Source organism: Trachymyrmex cornetzi, unplaced genomic scaffold (assembly GCF_001594075.2).
Source record: "Trachymyrmex cornetzi isolate Tcor2-1 unplaced genomic scaffold, Tcor1.1 scaffold99, whole genome shotgun sequence".
Lineage (NCBI taxonomy): Eukaryota > Metazoa > Arthropoda > Insecta > Hymenoptera > Formicidae > Trachymyrmex > Trachymyrmex cornetzi.
The window spans coordinates 1,690,037-1,715,708 of record NW_017300343.1 but is presented as its reverse complement, the minus strand read 5'-3'; the positions used below and the strand labels follow the sequence as shown (position 1 = coordinate 1,715,708).

At 34.7% G+C, this 25,672-nt stretch overlaps 1 protein-coding gene across 5 annotated transcripts in view; it reads right to left on the bottom strand.

Moving 5' to 3' along the window:
* dpr12 (defective proboscis extension response 12) overlaps nucleotides 1-25,672 on the bottom strand; it is a 225,864-nt gene that overhangs the window by 13,594 nt on the left and 186,598 nt on the right. For all 5 annotated transcript variants that reach the window (XM_018521754.1, XM_018521758.1, XM_018521756.1 and 2 more), the window contains one exon: nucleotides 851-1,061. In XM_018521754.1, coding sequence (XP_018377256.1) covers nucleotides 851-1,061 — 211 coding nt within the window. The remainder of the gene's footprint in view (nucleotides 1-850; nucleotides 1,062-25,672) is intronic.

Below are 25,672 nucleotides of genomic sequence, written 5' to 3'. Positions count from 1 at the left end.
TATATATCTCAAAATCAATTTAATATCTAAGAATTTTTTCATTCACATTATACGAACAAAAATGTTTTATTAACATTTTCTTACGAGTTACTGTAACTACTCTTCTATGTACTCTACTTATTTTATATGTTAGTTTTAAATCACCCTTAAAATCAAAATAACAAATGTAAATGTAAAGTATTGTGTCAATTATTTAGCATTACTAATTCGTTAACAAATAACACAAGACGAATGAGTTACTTTAACTTAAAATTTAGAGTGGATGTCCTGGGACATGTAAAAAATGTTAAAATTAACATTTTCTTTTTTACTGTGTATATATAATTATGGAAAAGGTTTAAAAAAAATATATATTTATATAAGAAAAACGTTGGATAGCGAGGAGAATAAATATTTTCAATCAGAATGGTGACATTTTTAATTTAGAAGTGGATTTACTTTTCTTCGCGTGGCTCAGAAAATTCCGCTAGAAATCACGTATCTTTTCTCCAGCCAGGCTTTTCTGACGATTTTAGTCGAGCCGATGTATTCTTGATGAAATCATGATTGATGTACCTAATCTTTCTTCGCAATGTCAGCAATTTCAATATTAAATATCTCGATGTAGTTAAATATTCAATGAGAATTTTTTTTTTAATCTGCTTAAAAAATAGTCTGAGTACAAGTATAATCTATCAAATGTCTATAAAATATCGGTTCGAATTGAAGCAAGTTTTCAGTTTTGTTCGTCCGAGGATCATTACGGGTATTCGTTCGGAGAAGGTAGTTAAAGAGACTGCCGGGACAACCGCGATGGGGTTATATTGATTAAGGAAGTTCGTTTTGTACGAAACACGTTGCTTATACTTGCCTTCGGTGACGAAGACGAAGATCGATGCCGGCTTGGTGTTGGAGGCGCTGCACGTGTAATTGCCCGTGTCCGTCTCCACTGCCTGGCGAATCGTCAGTCGGCTTTGAGTTGGTCCTGGATCGGTTTGTACGGTCACGCTGCCGCGCGTGGTGTCGTAGTTTATCATCCGGTTATTGTGATACCAGAACACGTATTGCGGCGGCGTTGGGCTCTAGAGCAGATAGAAGAAGAATGGCGTCCGTTGACAAGCATGAGATTTAACGCGCGGATTTTTCCCAGCACAAAGGCAACGACCGGAGAATCATCGGGCCTTTGCGGCCCGTGACGTTCGTTATGAGGATTTCTTTCGGCGGAATAACGTGTCTTTGTGCTGGGCATCATGAACACCGACAGGATTTCGCTTTGCGGTCTTGGCTTTTGTTTGCTTATTTCTTTGCAGAACGATTACATGCTGGAAGACTTAGTTTCATTTATACTCAGCTTTATTTTGATATGTTTAGGATGCGTTCCGTTTTGCACTTAAAACGCGTGTAAGCATCATTTGTTCTTGTTTAATATTTGATAGACAACAAGGATGAACTGATGTTTAGCGCGTAAGCGTGAAAACGGAACGTACCCTCCTCCCCGTAATGTTCATTAACATTCATTATAAAGTTGACGCTTAAATTGATGCTTTAATATAACACAACATTCATATACCAGGAATATTTTTCTGCGCATCTAGTGTTTTTGTTTGTTTTATTTAGAAATAAAATAAAAGTACAAAGAAGACTCCCTTTAGCGTCTAGTTAAACTACAGTCCAAATTACAAATTCATCTATATTTTAATTTTTAAAATCAAGATGTTTTTAATAAATATTAATATTGAAGCATCATTAATTTTAGGAGATACGAGCAAATAAAATTAAAAAAATTTATGGTAAATTAAATTTAAAAAATACACACAGAAAAAATGTGATATATTTTAATTAATATTAAATAATTAACGTACAAAATTTAATATCCATACTAAGAAGTATAACAATAAAGTGCTTGTTGAAATAATTTTAATTGAAAAAGTACTGGCTCTTTATATAATTTAAAAGAAGCAATTTTACGTTATCGTAACGGTAATTCTAAGACACTGTGTACGTTTATGTAGCAAGTATGTCAGATATATCTTGAAATAATTAAACGTCAACTTGCGAGAATTTAATATTTGCTTTTGCGGGCTCTGGTTAAACGCGCGCGGGAATTTGGTTGCAAAAACACGAGTTTATATAATAGGTTGGGTTTCGTTGAAAACGAGCGCGCGGAATTCAGCTGTAGCTGCGAGCGATGAGGCCCATCAACGTTTATTATAACACCGGATACACGTTTACAGCGACCCTGTCGTGTCATAGAATACAGGAAGGATAGGTGCGTGAAATGGTGTGTTGTTAAGGTCAAATACTCGCAAACTTCCAACCACAACGTCGTCAGGAAATTCGCAATATGCTGAGCGATGACGAAGCTGTGTAAAAGGCGCGGAGAATAAAGGCTGCTCCAAAGTACTCTCTTCTCTCAACATATCTTATTTGTTCGCCAACATCGTTTTCTTACTACATAAGACATTATCTCAAAAATGCTTCGCATGGAGTTACTTCAAAAGTTTATGAATATATTGTTAAGGATGTTATAATTGTATTATTTTCTTTTCATTAAGAATTTAAATGAGTATATCGCGTCAATATCTTAATATTGTGCTTAAAAAAGCACGATTTCGTAAAATATGTAAATATACTTACGTGAGTATACTGAGAGAAATGTTTGGTACGCGTATATCCATTTTGTTGATATGTGACTAACAAAAATTGTCTTATTTTTTCATTTAAAAATTGTATACGTCCTAATCGAAATTTCGTTATTCTAATTAAAATTTGATTATTCTAATCAAATTTCGATCAGAACGACAAATTTGATTAGAATGAAAAATTTTGTTGTTCTGACCAAAATTTGGACGATACAATTTTTTAATGAAAAAGCAAGAAAGTTTTTGTTAATCACATATTAACGAAATGAATTGTTATACGTAACATTTCTCTCAGTGTAAAACAATAACGTACACATTTATTTAACTATTAGCGGCTTGCTCGTACTGTCTCGTTAGTGACTGGATATATGGATTCGGCGTGTGCGCCTTATAGCGTATAAATTTCCGCCCAATGTAGCTGCGGGATCCAGACACGTGGGATACTGCTCGTCATCCGTTTATTGTAACGTCGGATGCGTACATATTGTGGCAGCGGCGTCGAGCCGCAAAGCGGGTGAAGAATAGACGCGCGAAACCATAGCGTACGCGAGCAACGAGGATGCGGGATACCCGAGGATTTTCGGCTTCATGGATTCTGTCCGGCAAAGCAAGTGCAAGTCAGGAGTCAGAGGCCACGCATTCCTCTATGCTAAATGCTCGTTATTTTATTCCGTGTTTAATATGTTCCTCAAACCGTTATGCAACGAATGCTCGCTACTGCGCGATGTACAATGAGAGTGTGTATATCACAGAAACACGATCGTTGTTTCTCATTATTGTACGTCGTTGCGTCGACGAACAAGGTGCGCTTGGTGCAAAAGGTAGAAATAAAATTGAAAAAGAGATTCGTAGAAATACGTCATGAATATATGGTTAGAAATGTAATTTCGAATGAATACGGGGAAAATAATTTTGTTGAAGTATCTAAAAAATGTAGCTACAAAACAGATCTGAAAATAACTTTGCTGGATTATTAAAATTATTATGTAGAACGCTGAAGTGTAATGAGCAGTGCTGCAAAAAGTTTTGACATCTAGCGACCAGCTTGAGCGTCCTACTTAATTGTTTTGATGGTCTAACAAAATTATTTTCAGATTTGTACCTAGTTAAATTTTTAGTTAAAAAATTCATTCTTTATGTTATCGAATGAAATTAAATTGATGACAAATAACATATGGTTATAAACGTAAAACTATCTAATAATTTATTTTTCTCGTTTAGTTAAAAATATAGCTTTCAATATAGATATAAATTATTTGAATAAATTGTTAATTTAATATTTATTTAATATCTTCTTCGTGATTTGTGGCACAAGGGGAGGGGGAATGACGGATTTATTTCAAAATATTTGAAATTTTAGATATATAGATATAGATTTGAAAATAATTTTAATGAGCCATTAAAATAATTACATAGATATACATATATATGGATATTCGCACAACAAATACGATGAGCGATGCTGCAAAATATTTTGACAATTTAGGAATCAGCTTTTGTTTGTGTGTGTGTGTGTGTGTGTGTGTGTGTGTGTGTGTGTGTGTTCTATATAATTATTTTAATAATCCAATAATATTATTTTCAGATCTGTATTTAGTCAAATATTTGGATACTTTAGCGCAAAACTGTTCTTTGAGTTCTTTCCATGTAGACTCATATATTTCCGCTATTCTTATTAGATAAGACATACTGCGTGTTAAATTTCTCTTTTTTCTTATAAGATATTTCAGCAAATTATCGTGTAATTAACTCAATAATGCTACACGTTGCGAGCTTTTTGAAATATTATCGTCGATTTTATACCGCTAAAGGCAAATAAATCTCTCCAGAGACGCTGGGTGTATTCACTTTGTGCTTTTAGGAAATCATATAAATTATACCATTGTTCTCGCGAGACGACAAAGTGGAGTTTCAACGAGGCAATGCGAGTTACACGGCAGAAGAAAGCGAATTGTATCAAACAAGTAGTGGTACAAACTATTAACACCACGCTAATTACGCCGCTACTTATCCCTGGTAGCGGTATGCATAAAGTGCATGCATAATGTAAGACAAGCGATAGTTTCTGTCATATGAATGTGAATTACAATGTCAATAAAACGAATGCAAACATCTGAGATTGAACAAGTCCGGTTTTGCATAAATTTGCATTATACCGCGATAATATTACAAGTAGTTATAATTTATAAACAGTGAATGTGTGTGTGTGATTTACTAATGTTATATCGATCATGAATAAGCGTACATATGAAATCGCGCGTGATCGATGGGATTAATGTATACATGTAGAGATTACTGTAGATAAATCAATAGATTTCGTTTTGTTGAATTTACGCGATATTGTACACAAATTTACCAATTTTAGTTTAATAAATATGGTTTTGTCCTCGTGGCTGGAAACACAGTTGTTATTTTTGGCCATCAAATAGACTCGTACGTATCATATTACAAGTTTAATAATCATATTACACTTCATGGCAGTTAACGAAAAATGTATCATCAAACATTTTAATTTGTCAATCTCTGTACATTGATAACGTTTTTTCAATCCGCTTTTTACAATATTTCGAAAAGCGTATTTACGTTTTTTTTTTTATGTAATTGATTATATTTATTTTCGCTAATAACATATTGTTATTATAGAATTTTGTTGTTTAAAAAATCTAACTGTATAAATAACGAACGCGTGACGTAAAGTAGGAATAGAATTGTGGCAAATACATAAAATCTCAGTAGCTACACCTAAATCAAGCGTTCCACGACAATGGAGATTTATATTAGTCTAGAAAGTTTCCATCCTCCTTTTTGCGAACGGCTGCGTTTACGTCGTTCAGTAAAATAAGCCGACATCGTTGCGTGAATCACGTCGCTTGCAGTGCTAGTGGAAAAATCTTGAACGCGCCCGACGGCGAGCGCCAGACGCTAAGTAGAAACGGACGAATCCGTTGAGTAAGTAGAATGAAGCGCGACAAGCGCGCTCACCTCTTTTCATCTTCTACCGAGAAAATGAAAGCTCGCTTTATTTTCCCGATTGTTCCAAGTATGAGGAAAACATCGGTAAAGAATAAACAAACGATCATAGTGCAGACGCAAAGTCTAAGTGAGAAAATACGGCTTTCCATTGCATTGCTTTTTAGTTAATTACAGCAGGCTTTGACTTTGCGCGTGCCGTTGCGAGAAATTCTTCAACTCGCGAAAGGAATTTTTATAAAGTCCATTGTTCGTCGTTAGTCAGTGCAGTTTCATACATCGACGGCGCTATAAAAGATCAGCGTGTCTCTCATTCCGCTCCGCTGGAAAAAAAATCTCGTAATTTCGTTCCACATCGGAGCTTTCGTAAAATTTCGCACTGTCCGTTTGGTGTCACGAAGGATCAATTGCCGCGGCGGAGCTGACGTCTCTGAGAGAAATACCTTCGAGAATGTCGGATTCCATTGTTCCATCGCTGTTCTTATATCGGAAATGGAGGTAAACCGTCTTCCTGCGATCTAACTATCGAGAAAATTCTTAAGGAGAGATACGGCTGTTTCGGATTTTACGGCACTTAGAAGGAAGCTGCAGGTTGTATACAGACTACAATGAATAAATAAATATATAGCAGTACAATTTTTCAAAGTAATTGCAGAATTATTTTACAAAATAAGGTGCCTTCGAGAAAATTGTCTGTTCTCTCAAGTGATAAGTTAATACGTACTTCATGCGATGTTATTTGACATGATGGAGTATTCAAGAGAGGAATCTCTAATGGCATATCTTACGGGTATATGCTCTTCGCGATATGTTGGATCTATCTCTCGAGGCTGAAAACGCGATAGAATTGGTATGCGATCAATCACGATAATTGTGACATTGAGATGAGCGTGACGTTATAATATTTTTCGATAATGTAATTCACAACCGTCGCTCTTTAATAAATTCATTATATTAATTAAACGAATAGTTGTACGTCTGAAAGTTTTATTATGAGTGGAAAATATGTTTTCAAACAGCGTTTTATTTACGTCTTTCCTAACGCAAACTCCACGATCGACTTTTACAAAATATTGAACCGACTTTGACGTAAATACAAATCTTAAGTAAATCGGCGAAGTGTAAATTGTTCGTTCAACTTCATGAAATAAATGCACCAGTTTCAAATATCCAATTCTACTTAAGGATCCTGAGGCACCTGGGAAACTTGTTGATGGGCCGATACAGAATTTTAATTAGAGAAATATCTAAAGCAGTAAGATATTAATTTAGTTTAACGACACTCAGAACTTGCTTTCATGCAGGTCAAATGTTAAATCGCTGTTAATCTGGAATGCCGATCGATGACATAGCAAATTACTTTAAGAATTTTGCTCCTTTTTTTTCACTCGGCGAGAAAGCCGAGCGGTTTCCATAAATACGAAAGCCAATAACGAACGTCTCGTTCACGTTAATGGCCGCTTAAAGTACACAGTTTCGAATTTCCAAGTACATGGATTCTAAGCAGTTCGCGTGAGTCGGTGCAGGGTTAATTGCTAGGTTGCATGACGCGCATGTTGGCGATGCAATTGACACTAGTGTGTCACGTTGTTACGAGCGGACAGCAACGGACTCTGTTTTCGAGATAAATAGAGTAACACGACACAAGCACAGGCTTTATTAATGAAATAGTTCGTCTCTGTCAGTTAAAATAGTCTACCTCTCGCTGTACAATTAGCAATCCGTTTTTAGTATGTATTTAACAACACTTGAATCGTTTCTTGAATTTTAACAATTATCCATCTAATTTTGTAAAAGTGTTTCTCGCTTAAAACTTACTTGAAAATCCGAAGGATTGGAGAAGTATATTATGAAATATAAAAATATTTAGGTCAATGTGTCCAAATTAAGTTATAAAGGCATGAATATCTCGTCAATTTGAAGAGTTATGAAATGATATAAAAATTGTTACGTCAATGTGTCTACTAAATTAGACATTTTATAAAGAAGAAATGTGAGATCTTATCTCGTTTTACCCCTTTCATTATACATTATCGATTTTTGCGTCTGCTCGTGTAGAAGACAAAAACCGTCATTAGCAGGTGCTCTTCAGTATCCTGACAGTATTATTATTTATGACCCGTTGCAGCGAAATAACGCGTTCTCCAAGATAATTCACGCCTGGCGTCATTTGAGTGTCAAGTGTATTCGCTCGTAGTATAATTGTCATTACTGCACCACGCTTCACTGTTGAATCGAGTCAGTCCATCGCTACCGCAAGGGAAACACTGCGACATTATAACGCGACATTTGGCATTCATTAGGAAAATAACGCGACGCCAGTTTCGAGCACAGAAATGTAGATACATTTACATCATAATATCCGACTTAACTTCTTGATGTATACCGAAAGGTGGTATAATCCTTCGCGAATTACTCGTATCTCTACTCTGCCAAATTTTGGTAATAAATGTCTGAATGAATCATAACGAAATACCTTTTCATTATTGCACGCATGTTAATTATAAGGAGTGAATGCTATTTGATTATGTCATACTAATGAGTAAAAACTTTCAATATCCTTTTTACAGTTCGCTCAGTTACGTGCCTTAATAATGTTATCGACAACGTTGACGTAAAATCAATGCCATCGTGCTTCCAGCACCGTTGTTTTCATCATAAATAGCTGTTTCAATGCAAAAGAATTTCATTATAAAACGTTATCTTCCTATCGTTATACAAACTCGCATATTATTCTCTTTTAATAAAATTTATTTCAATAACAGTTATTACTGTTATTGAAATAAATTTTGCAAGTATAACAAAAGAAAATGCATTGCCAATAGCATAATAGTTACAAATATCGCAAACATAACTGCATGTCAACCTGTTCGAATGTAACCTTTGTACATTTTTATTAGTGTTAGTTTTTTCTGCATTTATTACGATTTATTGTAAATAGTGGAAAAATTTCTTATAAACAGTGATAGTGCTGCAAATATCGTAAAATAAACTGCGTATCGATCTATCCAAATTCTTGCACTTTTTGCATTTAATATCTTCAATTTTTCTCTCTTCAATACATTTATTTCGTTTTAACTGCAAAAGTTGCTGAGGACTTTAAGCAAACAGACATAATTAATTACCAGACATATTTAAAATACATACAATTTAATGCGAATAGGATAAAAGAAAATTTCTTGCAAATAGTATGGATCATAAAATTACTAGATACTATGAATACCAGGAAACGTCCGATATCCGGTCAAATAATTATCTACCGGATGTCCGACCGGATATTGAATATCCGGTACAATTTCTCCGTTGTATTAAAAAAAAGGATAAAAGGAAAGCAGAGAAAAATAGCGATAATAATTTTCCTTATTTCTTCAACGTGAAAAGAAAAAGAAGAAAGATGAATTGTGCAAGAAGTTAAACTGAAAAAGAATAGAATTCTATGACGTCAACTTCGACGGCATCAATAACGTGAACATTCAATATACCATTTCTGGATATATGCCGGATACTAATGATATCTGGCTACCCAGCTGAATAGTAAAAGAGTAGCATAAGACTGGATACTTCCCGGATATCCGGGACATCTCTGGTAAATAGTATAATAATTGTAAATAGCACAAAAAATAACTATGCGTCGATTTATTGGATTTATTCGAATATAATTCTCGCAAATTTTTCACCGGAGCTTTTACTGTACATTATCCAGCTTTCTACTTGCGAACGTATCCAACGAGCACTCTACTCCTACTCTAGCGATGGCCACAGGGTAGATCGTAATTTTTTCTGCGCGACGCAAATTGGCATCCTCTGCGTTGCCTCTCGTTTCCCGTAAGTCCCTTTCGAGAAAGTGAAAAGAGATGTTTGCCCGAGAATGCGGCGCGCGGTCTCTCGGCGCGGCCGTAAAACTCGTCGACGGACGGTGATCTCGGCTAAAGATAAACCGAGTTACTTACCTTGGCCTATGTGCGCAGCCAGTATCCTTTCCGCGATACTGTCGCACTCGCTATGTACATTTCTATCGTATGCACATAGGACGCCATGGCCGGGGTTTATATACATTGCACACATTGCACATCACTACGAATGGCCTCTACATATGTGTTCTGCCGCGCATGCACATCGACGTAAGTTTGTCAAGCTGCACGTGGTTATTTTACGAGTTGAGGGGCTTCCGGATTGAATCCGTATTGAGAGAGAGAGAGAGAGAGAGAGAGAGAGGCGGCTTTTAACTCCTGGCACCATGAAGAACGACCCCGAGCGACGAGCGAAATTAATATACGGTTCAACTGCCTTCGATATCTCCTCGAGCAAAGTCGATAATTTCTACGACGTCTCTTCGTCCGCAACGCATCGCACATTTCCGAGAGTAATGCGATTATTTGTGCAGAGAAAAGTAAGAAGAATCGTCAACTTTCTCCTGATGACATTATTCGATGTTGTGGTTGACACTCGATTCGTTTCCCTCGGATTGATAATGTTTTAAATTTCGCTTTTTGAAAGAAAGTAATGTTTTCCTTCTGGAATTGTGTGTGACGATAAGTCTATTGAATTATATTCTTTATATTACATTTGCACGTTTGAATTATTGTTATTAAAATAAACTTAGTATTTATTTTTTTAATATTATTTTGGTTCTTTGAAATTAATTAGTGCCTTTTAGTTAACATGGATCTCAGACTTAGTCAGCTTTTTAAGTGAGCTTCGAAGGTATAAAGTTAATTACTAATACGACGAGACTTCTCTCTCTCTCTACAACAAGTTTCTTCCTTTTATATTTAACGACGATGTCGACATAGTCGAATCGAAACAATAGCGTAGGTATATCGGTGCGCTTGAGAATTTATTTCGATATACATGAAAATAAAAAATTTGATTAGGCTGTTTTAAATTTACGCGAGTATCAGCTCGTAAACGACAAGATGTTATCATTAAATGTTTTTGAATTCATACTAACAATTCATGAAATTTGCATACTATGTCGACCGTATGCTAATTTCATCGAGATTCGTTTTTATCAACAGCTGAGAATAATTCAATGCTCTGGTTGGCACACATTTGCGTTTGCCTCCGGCGTTGTTATTTTCCCGAACAAGGAAGAGCAGTTGACATTTCAACTGCTGCACTCACGTATTCGCAGACGCGACGCAATTTCGAAGCACACGCGAAATACACGCGTTTCCGACAAGTCCATAATTTATGCGGTCCTTACGGAGATTGTAGTAAAAACTGTTATATACATTTTGTTCCAATTTGATATTTAAATACAGCTAGATAATGCAGAAGAATATCAATTGTGCCAACGACCGAGTCGGAATATCAAATAACTAAGGAAAACCTCATGCTTCAATTAACTTCAAGCTGTTTTTACTTCTCAGTAGAATCTTAATTTAATTTTATATTATTAACATCCCTACGGTTACACGTTAACTTCCATTTCCACATAGTGTTCAACTGCTAAGAAAAATATTACCTCGAGAGGCGTTTTAAAGATCTCCCCCATCTCTTTATGTAAATCTTGTGCTTCTTCCTTCTCTCGTACGGAAATTATGCGGAACAAAAGGAAAGAAGGTTTGCGTATTAAAAATTAAATACGACAACACGTATAAATACTGAGAATAGAAATGCTCACAGGGGAGAGAGAGAGAATCTGTCGTTCTATATCATTCACTGCGTTGCGAAATGTAGCGAAATACCAAGCAACGATCGCAATGAAGCACCGAGAGCGCAGAGGTGGAATGAAGTAATCGTCCATACCGCTTCTGTACCAACTCCATAGTCCGACGTGCTGCGCGCACGTTTCTTTTTTCCTCTCCTTTTACTCCTCGAAACGTTGTAATTCTGGCAGTGTTGTCGGCCGTGTAGCAATTCGAGGGTAAATCGCCGCGCAATTGCGGGGTAATGTCCTCGCTAATTACCGAAACATCGCCGCCGGCGGTGTCGCCGCCGCTGCCGCCGTAGGGCGTTTTCGCCTCTTTGGTTTCGTGAGACGAAGCGAAAACGCCGCTGTGCGCTACTCTCGATGGTAGTTTGCTAATTTACCGTTACAAATGGAACGCCAGCGGAATTATTCTGTGGTTATTTACGACGCGTCGTGCCATTGTGGGCGGCACACGAAGAGACGGCGCGAAGTTAAGCCCCTTCGCGCTATCGCCTCCGGTGGTACGAAGCGATAATAAAAAGCGCAGCTTCCGAGCGGGATCGATACGATGGGACTGCGGGACCGCGTTTGTCTAAACCCCCGGGGAATTACCGCCACTTCAAAGAGATACAGATCCTTTCGCCTTATTTAACCCTTTTATAGAACGAAGGTGGCCTTGCTCGAAGCTTTTCTCGCGTTTCGAACTCGAGAGAGCTAGTCGTTCTTTTACTCACGAGCCTGCTCTCTCATGCGTCTTCACAACGAGGATATCACCTGGACTCCGTGCTAAAAGGTCCAATCCAATCCTTATCCGGAAGGGAATTAAAGCGGTACGATAAATGGTTTAGTTACGTCGACGAGATTCGAGGTGAGATCTACAGGGACTATCGGGAAGCTGTGAAAATCTAAATAGATCTTATTTTATGGTGGGTGAATAGAGACTCTCATTACTTTTATTAGTATAGATATATAGCGATATATTTAGTAATATACGTACCTGTAAAATTAAATACTATGAGAAAGGATTGATTGCATTCAACCGAAACGCTTAGCGAAACGCTCAGTCTCTTACGAAATGCATTCAAGTTGTAAGATTCTTAATTTTTTTTTGGGAATGGGAGAAAATAGAAACATAGACGATGTTTTAAAAGACGTGGGAATTTATTGAGAATATGTAAGATTTTTGGCAGCATTGTCCAGCTTATAGAACGTTCAGGACGCCGGCGGATGTTGGAAACGTTTTGGACTGAAAGTGATGATGTTCTCAGAATAAAGTATTATCATCCGTTTTCTTGATTTATGTGGGATGATTTCCATCGACATTTATCGTTAGTTGAGTAAAATATGCAAAGAAGGCGTAAAAAACATACATTTGTGGATGCGACACTTCAAAGACAAAGCTGTTCTGGAAACATGAATGTCGTCATTTTCGCCATTAAAACGCTTCCAACACTAGTTGGCGCATTGATCGTTCTATGAATTTGACGATGTTGCCAAAAATCTGACTCATTCCCAACGAATTCCAGCGTCTTTTAAGACGTTGCCCATGTTTTTATCTGCTTCCATTCCCGAGAAAAAATTGAGAGATCTTAGAACTTAAATATACCTCGTAATCTGTTTCAAATAAATTCTTTTTACAAAAAAATAGCTGTAAAGATTTTCTAAATATATGTAACTGACTTGACAACTAGTCAAATTTTCGACTTTTTAATATAATCTATTTCTATATTTTCTATGAATTTATAAATATGTAATATTTCTTTGTATTTCTATATAAGAAAAATGATTGTTTCTTTTGTAGAATCGCCTTTAATCAACTTTATTCTGGTCATTACAAAATAATTATCATTCTGCATATGAATATTTATCTAATATAAATATTTAATTATTCGGAATTATGATTCTCTGCGATAGCGTCTGTAATTATTAAATGCCGGTTTAATTTTGAATGAGGATTGGATGAAGCTATTCGAATAGCCGTTTCTTATTTTCGCCATGGGACAATGTGTATATCCAATACTCGTGAAAGCCGTGGTCAAGCAGGGCGCTTTTTCAAAGCGACTAGCACGCGACGCTATTTGGAAACTCTGAGGAAGCCACTCCTGCACACTTTATTAAACACTCCTTTGGCAACAGCGGAAAACTAGGGCGATGCACTGCTAAAACATAGTTCGAGAGCGATCGTGGATATTTCGTATTCTCAATAAACTTTCAATTTTCGGTCTATTGTGAGGTGGCTTGCCTAAACTTTTTTTTTCTAGTCGAATACTCACCGTACCATGGAATTAATTTCACGACCATGTTCCTTCCGTATCTGGTGTATTGTTCTCGTCATTATCTTCGCAACACATATGCTTTTTATAAGCGATATTTGAATTAAAACTTTTTGCAGTAAAACATATATAATATAATAAATAAATATATACTGTCCCGAAATTCTGATTGTCAGATATATGAAAGAAAAAATATAGAAAAAAATGATAAATGTCTTTTTAAAAGTTTAGCATCCGATTATATAAGTTGTTGAGTCTGTCTGTGAGCTTTTTATTTTCAAATGAAATTTAACGTTATTATTCTTTACCATATAAAGTACGTATAGCAAATTTCTATTGTAAGATAAAAACGTATTTACGTAATACAACACGGAAAAATGCAGTGGAATAGTTTCGTATAATAGCATGTTTCAAGGCGTTTCTCTGTTATATCACGAATGATATTTTTTACATGTCTGCATTCATTCAATTATTTTTTACATGTCTGCATTCATTCAATTTACCTGATACTCATGCGACAGTAATGTATTTTCCGTCAAATAATTTCTATTTGTATTTAAATAATTCGGTTCTCTTTTTGAGCAACAGATAAACTTCGAGTACCATATCCGAAAACTTTCCTTAATAATATTACATTGCACGGAACTTCACAGATTTCATTTAAGTTAAATTTCATATTATGGTTCTAGAGATAAAATTATTCCATGAGTATACACAATTTCAAAAAGATAAACAGCAATCGATCATTATTTACTCAATTATTTAACATACATATACTTATGTGCACGAAAGTAATTCACTTTTAAGTACATGAAATGTTAATATTATACTGTCATGGAATGATAAGTCGATATAATGTTTGTTAAGTGTCTTTTTATATTATAGCCAATGAACATGTATTGATTGAAAAATCGATAGTTAACAATGGTTTCAGATTTGACTGGGAGATATTTACTTTTCGTTGTTAAAGAGATCGAATCCAAATGTCTTCAGTTTTCTGCTATTTACCTTTTGTGAAGCACTTACAGATAGTATTACAGCTGTTCGGCTTCAGAATATTCTCAATTCCGTTATGACCTGCCGCGAATATCTTCACATTTGATATTAAACGTTCTTTTTCCAAGACGACGTTGTTATTTTAGAAAATTACACAATATTACGTCGGCACCAGCGATTTCCTCTTTCTATCTTCCGGTCATTTAATGGAATGTTGAATTTTCAAGATAAAACCGATAACATGTTTGTGCTTTTTTACAATATGAATTATAAATTAATAGGAAACTGTCTGGAATTTATCTTTCTATCTAACGCAATAAATAATTAATTTTGAAAAAAAGATATGATATTAAGAATTTTCTGTAAATAATTTCCAAAGAATCTTATATAGAGCAATTTGCTGATTGAGATTCACGGAGGCGATTTTAGTAATAACCTTTTGCACGAACAATCAACTCGTCGACGAAGCTCGACGTAAGTAATTGTATGCATTAGTAGGAGATCGCAAATGCAGGTTCGAGAAAAAAGACTGATTGGCTGGCTGCTGCACAGCACGAACGGTACGATCAGTATGAACAGAGGCAATCTTTCGGATGATTGGCATTTATTAGCTGTCCTGCGGACATGCGAACGTGGACACGTTCGAAACAAGGGACGTCGCTGTGCTGGTCGTTGCAACGTTGCAACTTGATGCAGCAGTAGCGGCAGCAACAGACAAGGGGATGGGTGTGACGGCATCGGTACATCCCGGGGGCGGTTGTTAAGCGGCTTGAAAAACGGCCTGGTTTTCCGTCACTCTCTCTCTCTCTCTCTCTCTCTCTCTCTCTCTCTCTCTCTCTTTCTCCCCCTCTAGCTCTCGTTTTGCGCCGCTTCTCCATTTCTCTTGCATCCAACGCCGGCCAACAATTCGTGAGATAGAAAAAGCCCTAGTTAGGGAGCGGGTGAAATCGGTCGTGCATCCGTCGACACATCAGTGTCTGCTGGATTCATTTCTACAACAGTTGAATATTGTGAAACGAAACTCTACGTCGCGAGGGGATGGCTACGAATATGTGCGCGTATGCATACTTGTGTGTAATACGGTTATCTGTAATTGATACTGAAACGGACAAATGTATCTTTTGATTTGTACATAGGAAAGTACACTTATCTTGCATGAAATATCTGCGTTATTAAATCGTTTGTTCTTATTTATTTACGAGTAATAAAATAATCTGTGAAGTTTTTCAATCATTAATATAAAACGATCGTAAAGGATTTTATATGTGGAAGAATATTATGGAATTAATGATGCTGAAACTAGCAGTGGATTCGTAGCATTTTAAGATGCTCTCATAAAAATTTCAGCCCCGAACATACTTCGGTTCTCGAGATAGAGCCTATTTTGTATTGAACCTGAGAACCCCTGCTTTTCCGAATCCACTGCTACGAATCCACTGCTAGTTTCAGCATCATATGGAATTAGTGTGTAATAATTCCGAGATTAATAAAAATCCCGGAAACAAGATTTAGATTGCTCATCATGGATTAAGCAGCCCTAAGGGTAGAGAAGGGCTAAACTAACTTCTATGGACGTTGGGTAGTAGGTAGAACGGGGAATGTAGAAGATGATGGGTCGTTCAGTTCCTTGTGTTGAGACGTATCGGCGACCCTAAGGGGCCAACGAGGATGGCGAGAGGGCAGAGGAATTATCGTAGGTAGGAAGGTAGGTATCGGGTGCCAAACTGTCCCCCAAGTTTTGCCGCGTCCGAAAGGAAATTCGATCTCTCCGTGTATGCCGCCCCCGTCGCCGGTCGCGACACCCACTTAACTGGATTTCCGTTCGCTGAGTTTAGTGAAGATTAGCAATTCGACGCCCCGATAAGAGAGGGTCGTCGTCGTCGTCTGCCGGAATGGGGCAGAGCCATCCCCGGTACTGCACACGATTACTAGCGCAGACTTCCCTGAGATTACGACGATGAGGAGGGCCTATAGAGCGCTTCTGATTATCGAGGGTGACCCGAGATCAATGTACTTATCAGATCCCTTGTATGTCTGCCCGGCAAGTATTATTTATTGGACGTGCCATCAACGTGACAGATTTATGTGTTGATACATTCGAAATATAATACAAACGAAATATATTCAATATTCCATTCTTTACATATAGATTTTTATATATAGTAGATGTAAAAATTCTATTTTTACCCTTTTAGAGCTGAATAATTTTGATGAATAAATCGTGCGTGTGTGAAATATTCTATTACCTATATTTCAGTTTTTCTTTAATGTTTATGTTTAAAAATAAAAAGTATTAAAAAATGAAAGTCGGAAGTCATGTAGACACAAACATAGCATTTATAGTATGTCATTTGCTAGATGTGTTTACACGTCCACAGTAGCGAGTTAAAGTATCATATGAAATATTTAAGAATAAAATATACCTATATATACTTTTTGTATAATAAATTTATCTGGACAGTCATATGAATAAATCAAAAGGGAAGAAAGGGTCAATGCGATCAAGGTATCTTGGTACCTAATAATATTTATATGTAAATTCTAAATACATATTTCAGCTATATAAATTGCATGTCATTTACTATTGAATTTGAAATGCGTGTTTTAAAATGCTTATTAGCAACATTATTAAATTGTCAATCAATTTAATTTATGATATTGTTTCAGCTTCATTTTAAAATTGCATTTTAAATCCGACAGTAAGCACAGTTCAGAGGAGACCAGAGCCGATTGTTATAATATTTAAATAATTTATAGAAAAAAAAATGAATGTAAGATTTTGAAACACTATATACGTTACAATAGACCTCTACATCTCTTAGGTGACTCAGGTATTAAAAAATATTCTTAAATACATAATCGTACGAATAAGCTATTTAATTATAATTTTAAATAAAGTTACGAAAATGTGATAATTAGCTTCAGAGTTGATTGTCACGTGTTACAGAGTTGACAGTAACATGTTTTTTATGAATAAAATATACAAAAAATAATTTTTATTTTAATGTCACTTCTATATTTCAGGAAATACTATAGTAATTATAGTATTTATACAAACAAATAATTATTTTAATCATAAAATATGTAGTTGGTTTTTTCGTATAATTTCTATATAATATAATTTTTATATAAAAAATAAATAAAACATCTATATGAAATATTATATTTGTAAAGATATTTTCTAAAAACGTGTCGATCTAAAGAGATTAAAATTGACTGTCACCTAATCTTGGCTAAATTTTAAGATATTTTAGGAAAATCGTTCTTTCCAGTACGTGTAAGTTTTCTTATCTTGTTATTACATGTATTTTTAACACGAACATTAAGATTTGATGGTGACTGTATTCGCGACTTTATCACTTCGCTGACGCACACGGAACTTAACATGATCCTTGAATTGCAATTTCATAGAGTCATCCGATATTATCGTCACGTAAGAAAGCAGAGTGGCTCTGCTGCTAGTGGCAATCCTGGTAATCTGCGCATTCGGAATCAATGAAGCAAATGGAGATTTAAAGGCGTTCTCTACGCGGTGGAATATCTCTGAGAAAGTATCACAAAAAATATAAAATTCCTCGATCGTCCATGTGATCGAGCGTATCATATCGATCGGTGGCAGAAGTCTCCTTCGATCCCTTAATCACATGTCGTCGTCGACTTTTCTTTTTCGACGTTGCGGCTACGTACATTCGAGGAAGCGCGCTGATAAATCGAGTTACGGTAGAATTGAATTTTCACATCGAGTTTTCCCGATACCGATCATAATATCAAAGAGACACGTTCAAAAAACGGACTCAGCGCAACGAAATTCGATTAATCGGTATTCTGGCCATTTAAAAACCACGCACGATAATTTCTAATCGATTCTTAGCACGCGCGTTTCGCATATTTGGACGTTGATAGCATGTAAAATGTCGCAGCCAGTAATTCAAAAGACAAGCGAGAATCGCTTTCATAAACATTATTAAATTTATACAATATTTTACGCTGCGTTATCCTCTTATATAAGAAATGTGATTTGTGAAACTCTTTCTACAAACTGATCTGTAACTAAATCTCAGACTTATAAACTCATTGTTGTTCTTTATTTATTTTTATAAAATAATAAATTGCTGTATGCGTGTCATTGTCGTGTTACAACACGTTGCATAATTATAATTCACACGCCCTTCCAGTTTATTAAATCTGTGTACTTTTTCATATCACTGCATTAAACCGTTTATATGCACTTAATCTCGTAAATTATATTTTAGAGAGAAAAATACTGAAATACTCGTTCTATGATACGTGATTTCCATTAGTGTGATACAAATATAAACATTGTAGTTACACGAGTTAAGACGGATTTGCTCGGGGCTATGTATTTTTCATTGCTTTCGATTCATCTCGCAAATATGCTATTCTCGCAGAATTTTGTAATCGGAATGTAAATAAAATGTCGACGGTAATAATAGGTTTCTCGTACGTAATCCACATACTATTTGTGTATTATCGCACGAATGATAGTCTAATCAATTTTATATAATAATCGCGCGAGAAAGTCACTCGTCCTTGTACCGATATTAATCAACTAATGAAATGTTAATAACAACTCCAGCATCTTTTTATTATTTTAATGTAAAAAATTGTTAGCAATAATACAGATAAATTTTTTTATAGCAAATAAAGAATAATACATTATTTTTAAATAAGCGCGGATTTACGAATAATAATTACGAAGCAAGAAAAGAACAATTTAGTGCCATTTGTAGGGTAATAAATTTGTAGAACATTACAGAGCACGCGCCTTTATTGACATATTTTATTTATTTTACGCGTATTTACATATCAAGTTTAAATATGTCGGGTCAAACGGAGTGTGAAATAAAGATTTTTCAAATAAAAAAAATCCCATTTATTATAGATTTTATATACTATGAAGGCACTTTTATTGAGCGCGCACTTCTCACTGAGCTCATCCTTCATGAAGTATTGCGCGAATGACGATATCGCACACATATTTTTGGAATTTGATTGGAACTTCAGATACTTTTTTTACGATGGCTTTAAAGTCGAACAACAGCTGAAGTAAGCCAGTTTGCTTTTGTAGATACCGTTCGATGCGGCAAGCTGAACTCAAAGCCTGTATTACATTACGCTTTGCGAACGCGAATTTAATTCAGATTGGGAACTGTGAATTATTGACTAGCGAATCAGATTAATTGATCAACGATTCGTAATTCGTAATCCAAATCCAATTCGCGTAATATATAGTATGACGCGAGCTTAAGGATCGTTCTGCAAAAATTCGCAATCCAAATCCAATTTGCGTAACACGTAGTATGACACGAGTTTAAGGATCGTTCCATAAAAACGAAATGCTCGGAATGCTTCCCGAAATGTGAATAGTTTCGACAATGCGCGTACGTGCAAATGTACAAAATTATACGCGTATGCAAATACAAGCATTCATGCGTAACAAATTTTATATAATGCATACAATGTGCCATTATCTAATTATTTTTTAGCTGAATAAAAGTTGTAACGTGTTTTTATATTATTCTCTAGTTTTATAATTATTTGTATTAAAGATGCTATTTTTAAATTCAAATTAAAAGATCATTTTTTCGAAAAAAATTATACAGACAATCTAGAGAATAAATAAAAATTCATTTACAATATATTTGGAGATAAAAGTTTTATTTTTATTTTTATATTTCTGTATTGTCTCTTAAAGAAAATAAATAAAGATTGAAGATTTAAGAAATACAGCAGTGTCTCGCGCTAATAATATATATCTGACGTTAGTAAGAATGTGCTAAATAAAGGAAGATCGCTTGTCGAAAATTTAGTCCAAACAATTCTACATTATCACTGTTAAATCAATCAAATTTAATCTAATTTAAGTCGCCACTGTCTTACTCAATTGTTATTTTATACTAAAACAATGGTTAAATTTAGAACTATATAGCGTAAAATTTAACTATCGTTTTAGTATATTAAATTTAACAGTATACCAAGTCAGGTTCGCAGCATCGTCGTATTACTCCTTCCATCGTTTATGCTTCGGATCAAGCATTGAAGCGATAATTGCCGTTTACCATCGACCCACTTTTGATTGTGGGTCGAAGAATTCTGAGAGTGGGTCGTCTCGAGGGAGCCCATGAAGGAGACGGAGCGGGAAGATACGAACGAAGACGCTATGCAGCGTCCTGTTTACCGTTAAATAGGAGAGGCACCGTAATTAGTCCCGGTGTCGTACGATGAACGTCAGACGCAACCGGCGCGCCTGGCGTCGCGCGACGTGCAGAAATGTATGTCGCAAGCAGCTCCGGAAATCGCGCGACGCTTCTGCATGCTCTATTATCGTCAAGAAGTCATTCTCAAGACAGGATAAGATGCCGTTGAACTAGAAATCCCCCAGTGACGCTTGCTAAATAGCATTCTCTAGTCGAATCGATCCTGTCAGATTTAGCGAAACTGTCGTGCTGCACGAAATTGTAATTCTATAAAATAAGAGATTATTTTTTGGCATAGCATATTATTTCAGACTGTATCTGGAAAATATTATTAGTTTTGATGTCAAACAATGTCACTTGACTTAATAATTCGTATTGCTCTGAAACCAACATGCGACGAAAATTGTCATTTTAATTTAGATTTTGACATTACATACTATGATGTTAATAAGATATCGATGATCTTTGTAATTTCTAAAATTTGCGAATTTTGCTTCTAAAACAGTATGAGAAATTGTCTCATTAATTAAAGTTCCTTCCTCCGAATAAATAATGTGTATAAAAAACAGATTTCTTCATTTTATTTTAGTCTTCATTCCATTCTATTTATAAAAAAATTTATAAAAAAAGTGATGAAATGTGAAATATCCGATATATGAGAGAATATTCGTATTATTTTTTGTTTTAATTGTAAAATCCATACTTTTAGCAATAAATTCTTTAGTGTTTTAAAGATGCTCATTAACATCAGTATGATTAAATTGCTTGTTAATTTAATTTGTGATATTACATGCTCCAGCTTAAGTTTAAAATCAATAAGTAATCGACGCGTAGTTTGTTTGAACTGGGAACTGTAAAATTTACATAAAAATATTATTAGGCACTACGACTCATTTTGACTGAATATGATCCTTTTCGTTTAATTGTGTGTGTGTGTTAAAACATCCCATATTTTTAGATAAATATTAACTTCCATACATTGATAATATATATTATATTTGGATCAAATTAAGTATTTTGATCATAATCTATATATATGCTGCCATAGATTTAGAAATTTTGAGAAATTTCTATATGGATGCTGTTAAAGATTTCTAGTCGAAAACGCAACGGGACAAAATAAGCGTCGATATAATTTTCGAAGTCTCTCTCATCACGCACTGTTTTAATTTGACTTATGTTAAAAAGGAGCAGCGGTCATGTAAACGTCAGCTGACTAGACGTCGCATCAAAACGGAGGCTGGCAAGTTTCCTAAGTGTTAGTCGTGCATGTTATCGACGTCAAACGGGCCTCGAGATTAATTAATTAAGTATGTAGTTAATTAACGTGAGGTTTATTAATGGAGCACGTAATCGCGCGGTAGAAATTTGGCGGTGCGCTTATTGGGGCGTGTAACTTGGTTAGCAAATTAATGGCAAAACGCTGACGAATTACAAGGCACGTTAGATGCCGCTTGACGTAAACTTACCGAGACCATGCATCGTGTCGTTAAAACGTCTTTAGTAAGGTGTTATAAGAGATCACTTATATAAAATACTTTTATAAATAAAATAGTTATTTATACGTAAAAATTCATAAATGATAGATAAGTATAAGAAAAAAATTTAATTATTTATTCTCAAATGTCTATATACATAAGCATGAATAATAAATATGAGTATCAGAATTTAATTGAAGTCACTATCGGAAAATCAAGGAAAGCATAGCGCCATTATTAATGGCTTATTACTTATTATTAATTATATTATTTATTACTTTGTAATTAGTAATGTTTTCGATTGCTTAAAATTTCATTATGTATAATTCAGGCGTTCTAAATTATATTTATTAGAATAATTATAAAAAGGAATGTTGCTTAAAATACATCTATTGTTTTTATACTAATTTGTTTCTTTTCTAATATATAGTGTATTCTATATTTTTCTAGATAATATGTATATATTTTTTAATTCGTCTGAATTATATTATTTAATAATCATTTTAATCGTGGTGCCAAAAATACTTTTTGGATGTTTATAATTCTTCTATAATTCTTTTATTTCCATCTCACAGCAGAAAAACAACAGCATTCTTTGAAATTAGATAGGATTGGTCTTTTTTCTTGCAAAACTTCCTGATGTGTCTACGTGGAATTATTAAGAAAAAAAGAATATATCTGTCTATGTGTGTTCGGTCATCCGTCGTATCCAGAGCGAAGCTTATATGTCCGACAAAGAGCTTATATCAGAGGTTTTCTTTTACCCAGGGTGACTCAGCTGAAAGTTCAAGTATTATCTCGAGATTTAAGGCTAATACTCCTAGATGGATCAGCCTCTAAAAAACTGACACGTCCGTTCACGTATGTCTCTGTTTATAAAGAGCGGATGTTGGAAGGATAAGGCTCTTGCGTGATATTTTAACTCACTGTATATAACACTCGTCATGACGGATATTGGTAGTCGAAAATATTTCCAGCTTCATAAAAGACTTCTATACGAAATCATCGGTAAAAATATTGTACAGAAAATATTTTTGATTGCTATTTCAAATTTTTAGAAAAATTTTTATTTTATTAAATTTCAGTAGAAAATGTGCAAAAGGCTTTATGTAAAAATCGCGCGAAAAATATTTTCGAGGCTGAATATTTTGTTGATGTGATTAAATTTCATGGTTATATTATATCTGAGATGATTAAATATAATCATAATTTACTGCTGCTGAAGAATTACACGTCAAGATTACAGAGGGCCGACGTTGATCCTCTTGGAGAGACGACAAGGGCGCTTATTGCACAAAACGTTTTACCTCCTCGTTAAAAGTACTGACGCAACGTAAAATTGAATTTGAAACTTACTTCCGCGTCTTGCTGTGGTGGTTGTGCCAAAGGAATTTTAAGGAAAATTCGTTAAGTGATGTTTTCAAGTTACTGACTACAATAATAATTTTGCATAATTGTTGCACGCGGTACAGGAAATCGATACTTTTATCATTCAATATAATCTGTTAAAAGTTTACAGTTACTATGCAAGCAGAAAAGAGTTATGTCCTTCGACAAATTGTGCGTCAAGTGTGTTCAGTTATGAAGAAAAATACCAATTTGGTTGACAGTCTCATCGATTGCATACAATTATTATGGAAATAAAGAAAAAAAATTGTGATTAAGCTAATGATATATCTTGATGATATTAATCCATGTTGGAAAAAATATGCTGCCATTTCAAATGTAACGCTGCAAAAATACAAATCACAATCATTACATCACGGCGAAATTATTAGTAACAATTATAATGGAGCTTTATTTATAATAAATTCTGAAATACTTCATATACTAAGCGTAAATTTTACGAATGTAACTTTTAAATTACAGTCTGCTTTATGTACGCGTTCGGCTTTGCTGCTGAATTTGTCCAAGGTGTGCATGTAAATTAACGCTGTAAATTGCGACTATACGCGGACGCATGTACATGATGTTTACGGTTGGGGAATTATAATTACGAACTAGCTAGAGCGGGTGTAAAAGACGAGGATAGACCCTCTCTTTTTCCTTGGGCTTTTGAAGTGTTTCCACTAGAAACTGTGAAAATTAATGCCTGGTTTTACCGCCCTTTCACATGTTCTCTCAATTATTACACATACAATAGCACGGTATCGTATACACATTACGATTGCCGCAAACGGCTGTTCTCCACCGTTTACAATCCTAATAGCTTGTGATGAAAGACCACGCATGCAACTAACGACATAAGTCTTTGTGTCGAAAGGATGGATCGTTAATTTTAAAGAACACTAGTCCTTTGGACCACTTTTTCGCATTAACAAAGAAATTTCCTTGTTATCTCATCCCATCTTTTAGCAGCGTACATTACGCGTCAGTTTCGCGCGAGACAGAATTATCAACTCTTTTCTCTTGAATATCTGTTACCCTTAAACATTCGTGATATAATAGCGAAAAAGGTAATAGGGTCAACTCTACTTAAAATTCTGTTATAACTAACACCATTTCTTCTAAAAGGTTTTGTTTTTAGATAAATATCGAAGTTGTGAAACAATTGCTGTCACGACTAACGCGACCTTTTCACTAACAACTGATATTTATCTATTGCGAGACATATTACATTTTTTTCGTATGATTTTTTTATGTCAAATTAATGTGATTTCGTAAGTTACAAGTTTATATTCCAAATTAATTCTTAAAGCCTTGTTCTTCTATTTTGATAAGTTAAATAAGCTTGAATAACTATATTTTCATTGAGACATAATTAAATGTAAATTTTGTTAATTTTATATTAGTTCGTAACAAGTGAATAATATAAGCCTCGCATATTGCATTAATTGCATAGCATTGTTTTTCGTAAAAATTTCTGGTTATCATTTAAATTTTAGAAGATCCCTAAAGGTATCTGCGAAGTGAGGAAGAGATGATAAACATTTACGAGGACAGGATCAACGGAAAAGTATTACTATAGGAGAATATATTCACGAAAAGAAACTTTTGAATCTGATATATTTCAATCTGATAACATTAAGTATAAAATTTCCTATAAATTTAAGCTATTTAGACTTCATAGGAAGTCCAAATAGATCTGATAAAACCAAAGTATGTAAAATATAGGGGGAGGGAAGAGGTACAACTGTATATCATCACATTCGGTTACATCATAATGTCTTTTTTTATTTAAACAATTTTTCTTATTTTATGAACTGTTTTAATCATTTTAAGCGCACTTTATATTAAACTTAGATTAATAAATTAACGTTTGCAACATCATTGATTTGAATATAATTAAAAAATAAAAAATTAGACAAAAAAGAAAATGAGAGTCCACAATTATTACAGTTTCCTCTAATATATTCAAGTCTGAATGAAAATATATACAACAATAATATAATATTGTAATAATATAATATTGTATACAACAATAATACACAATCCATTTTCATGTAATCTCCAAATTCTATCCGAGTTATAGAATATCTCA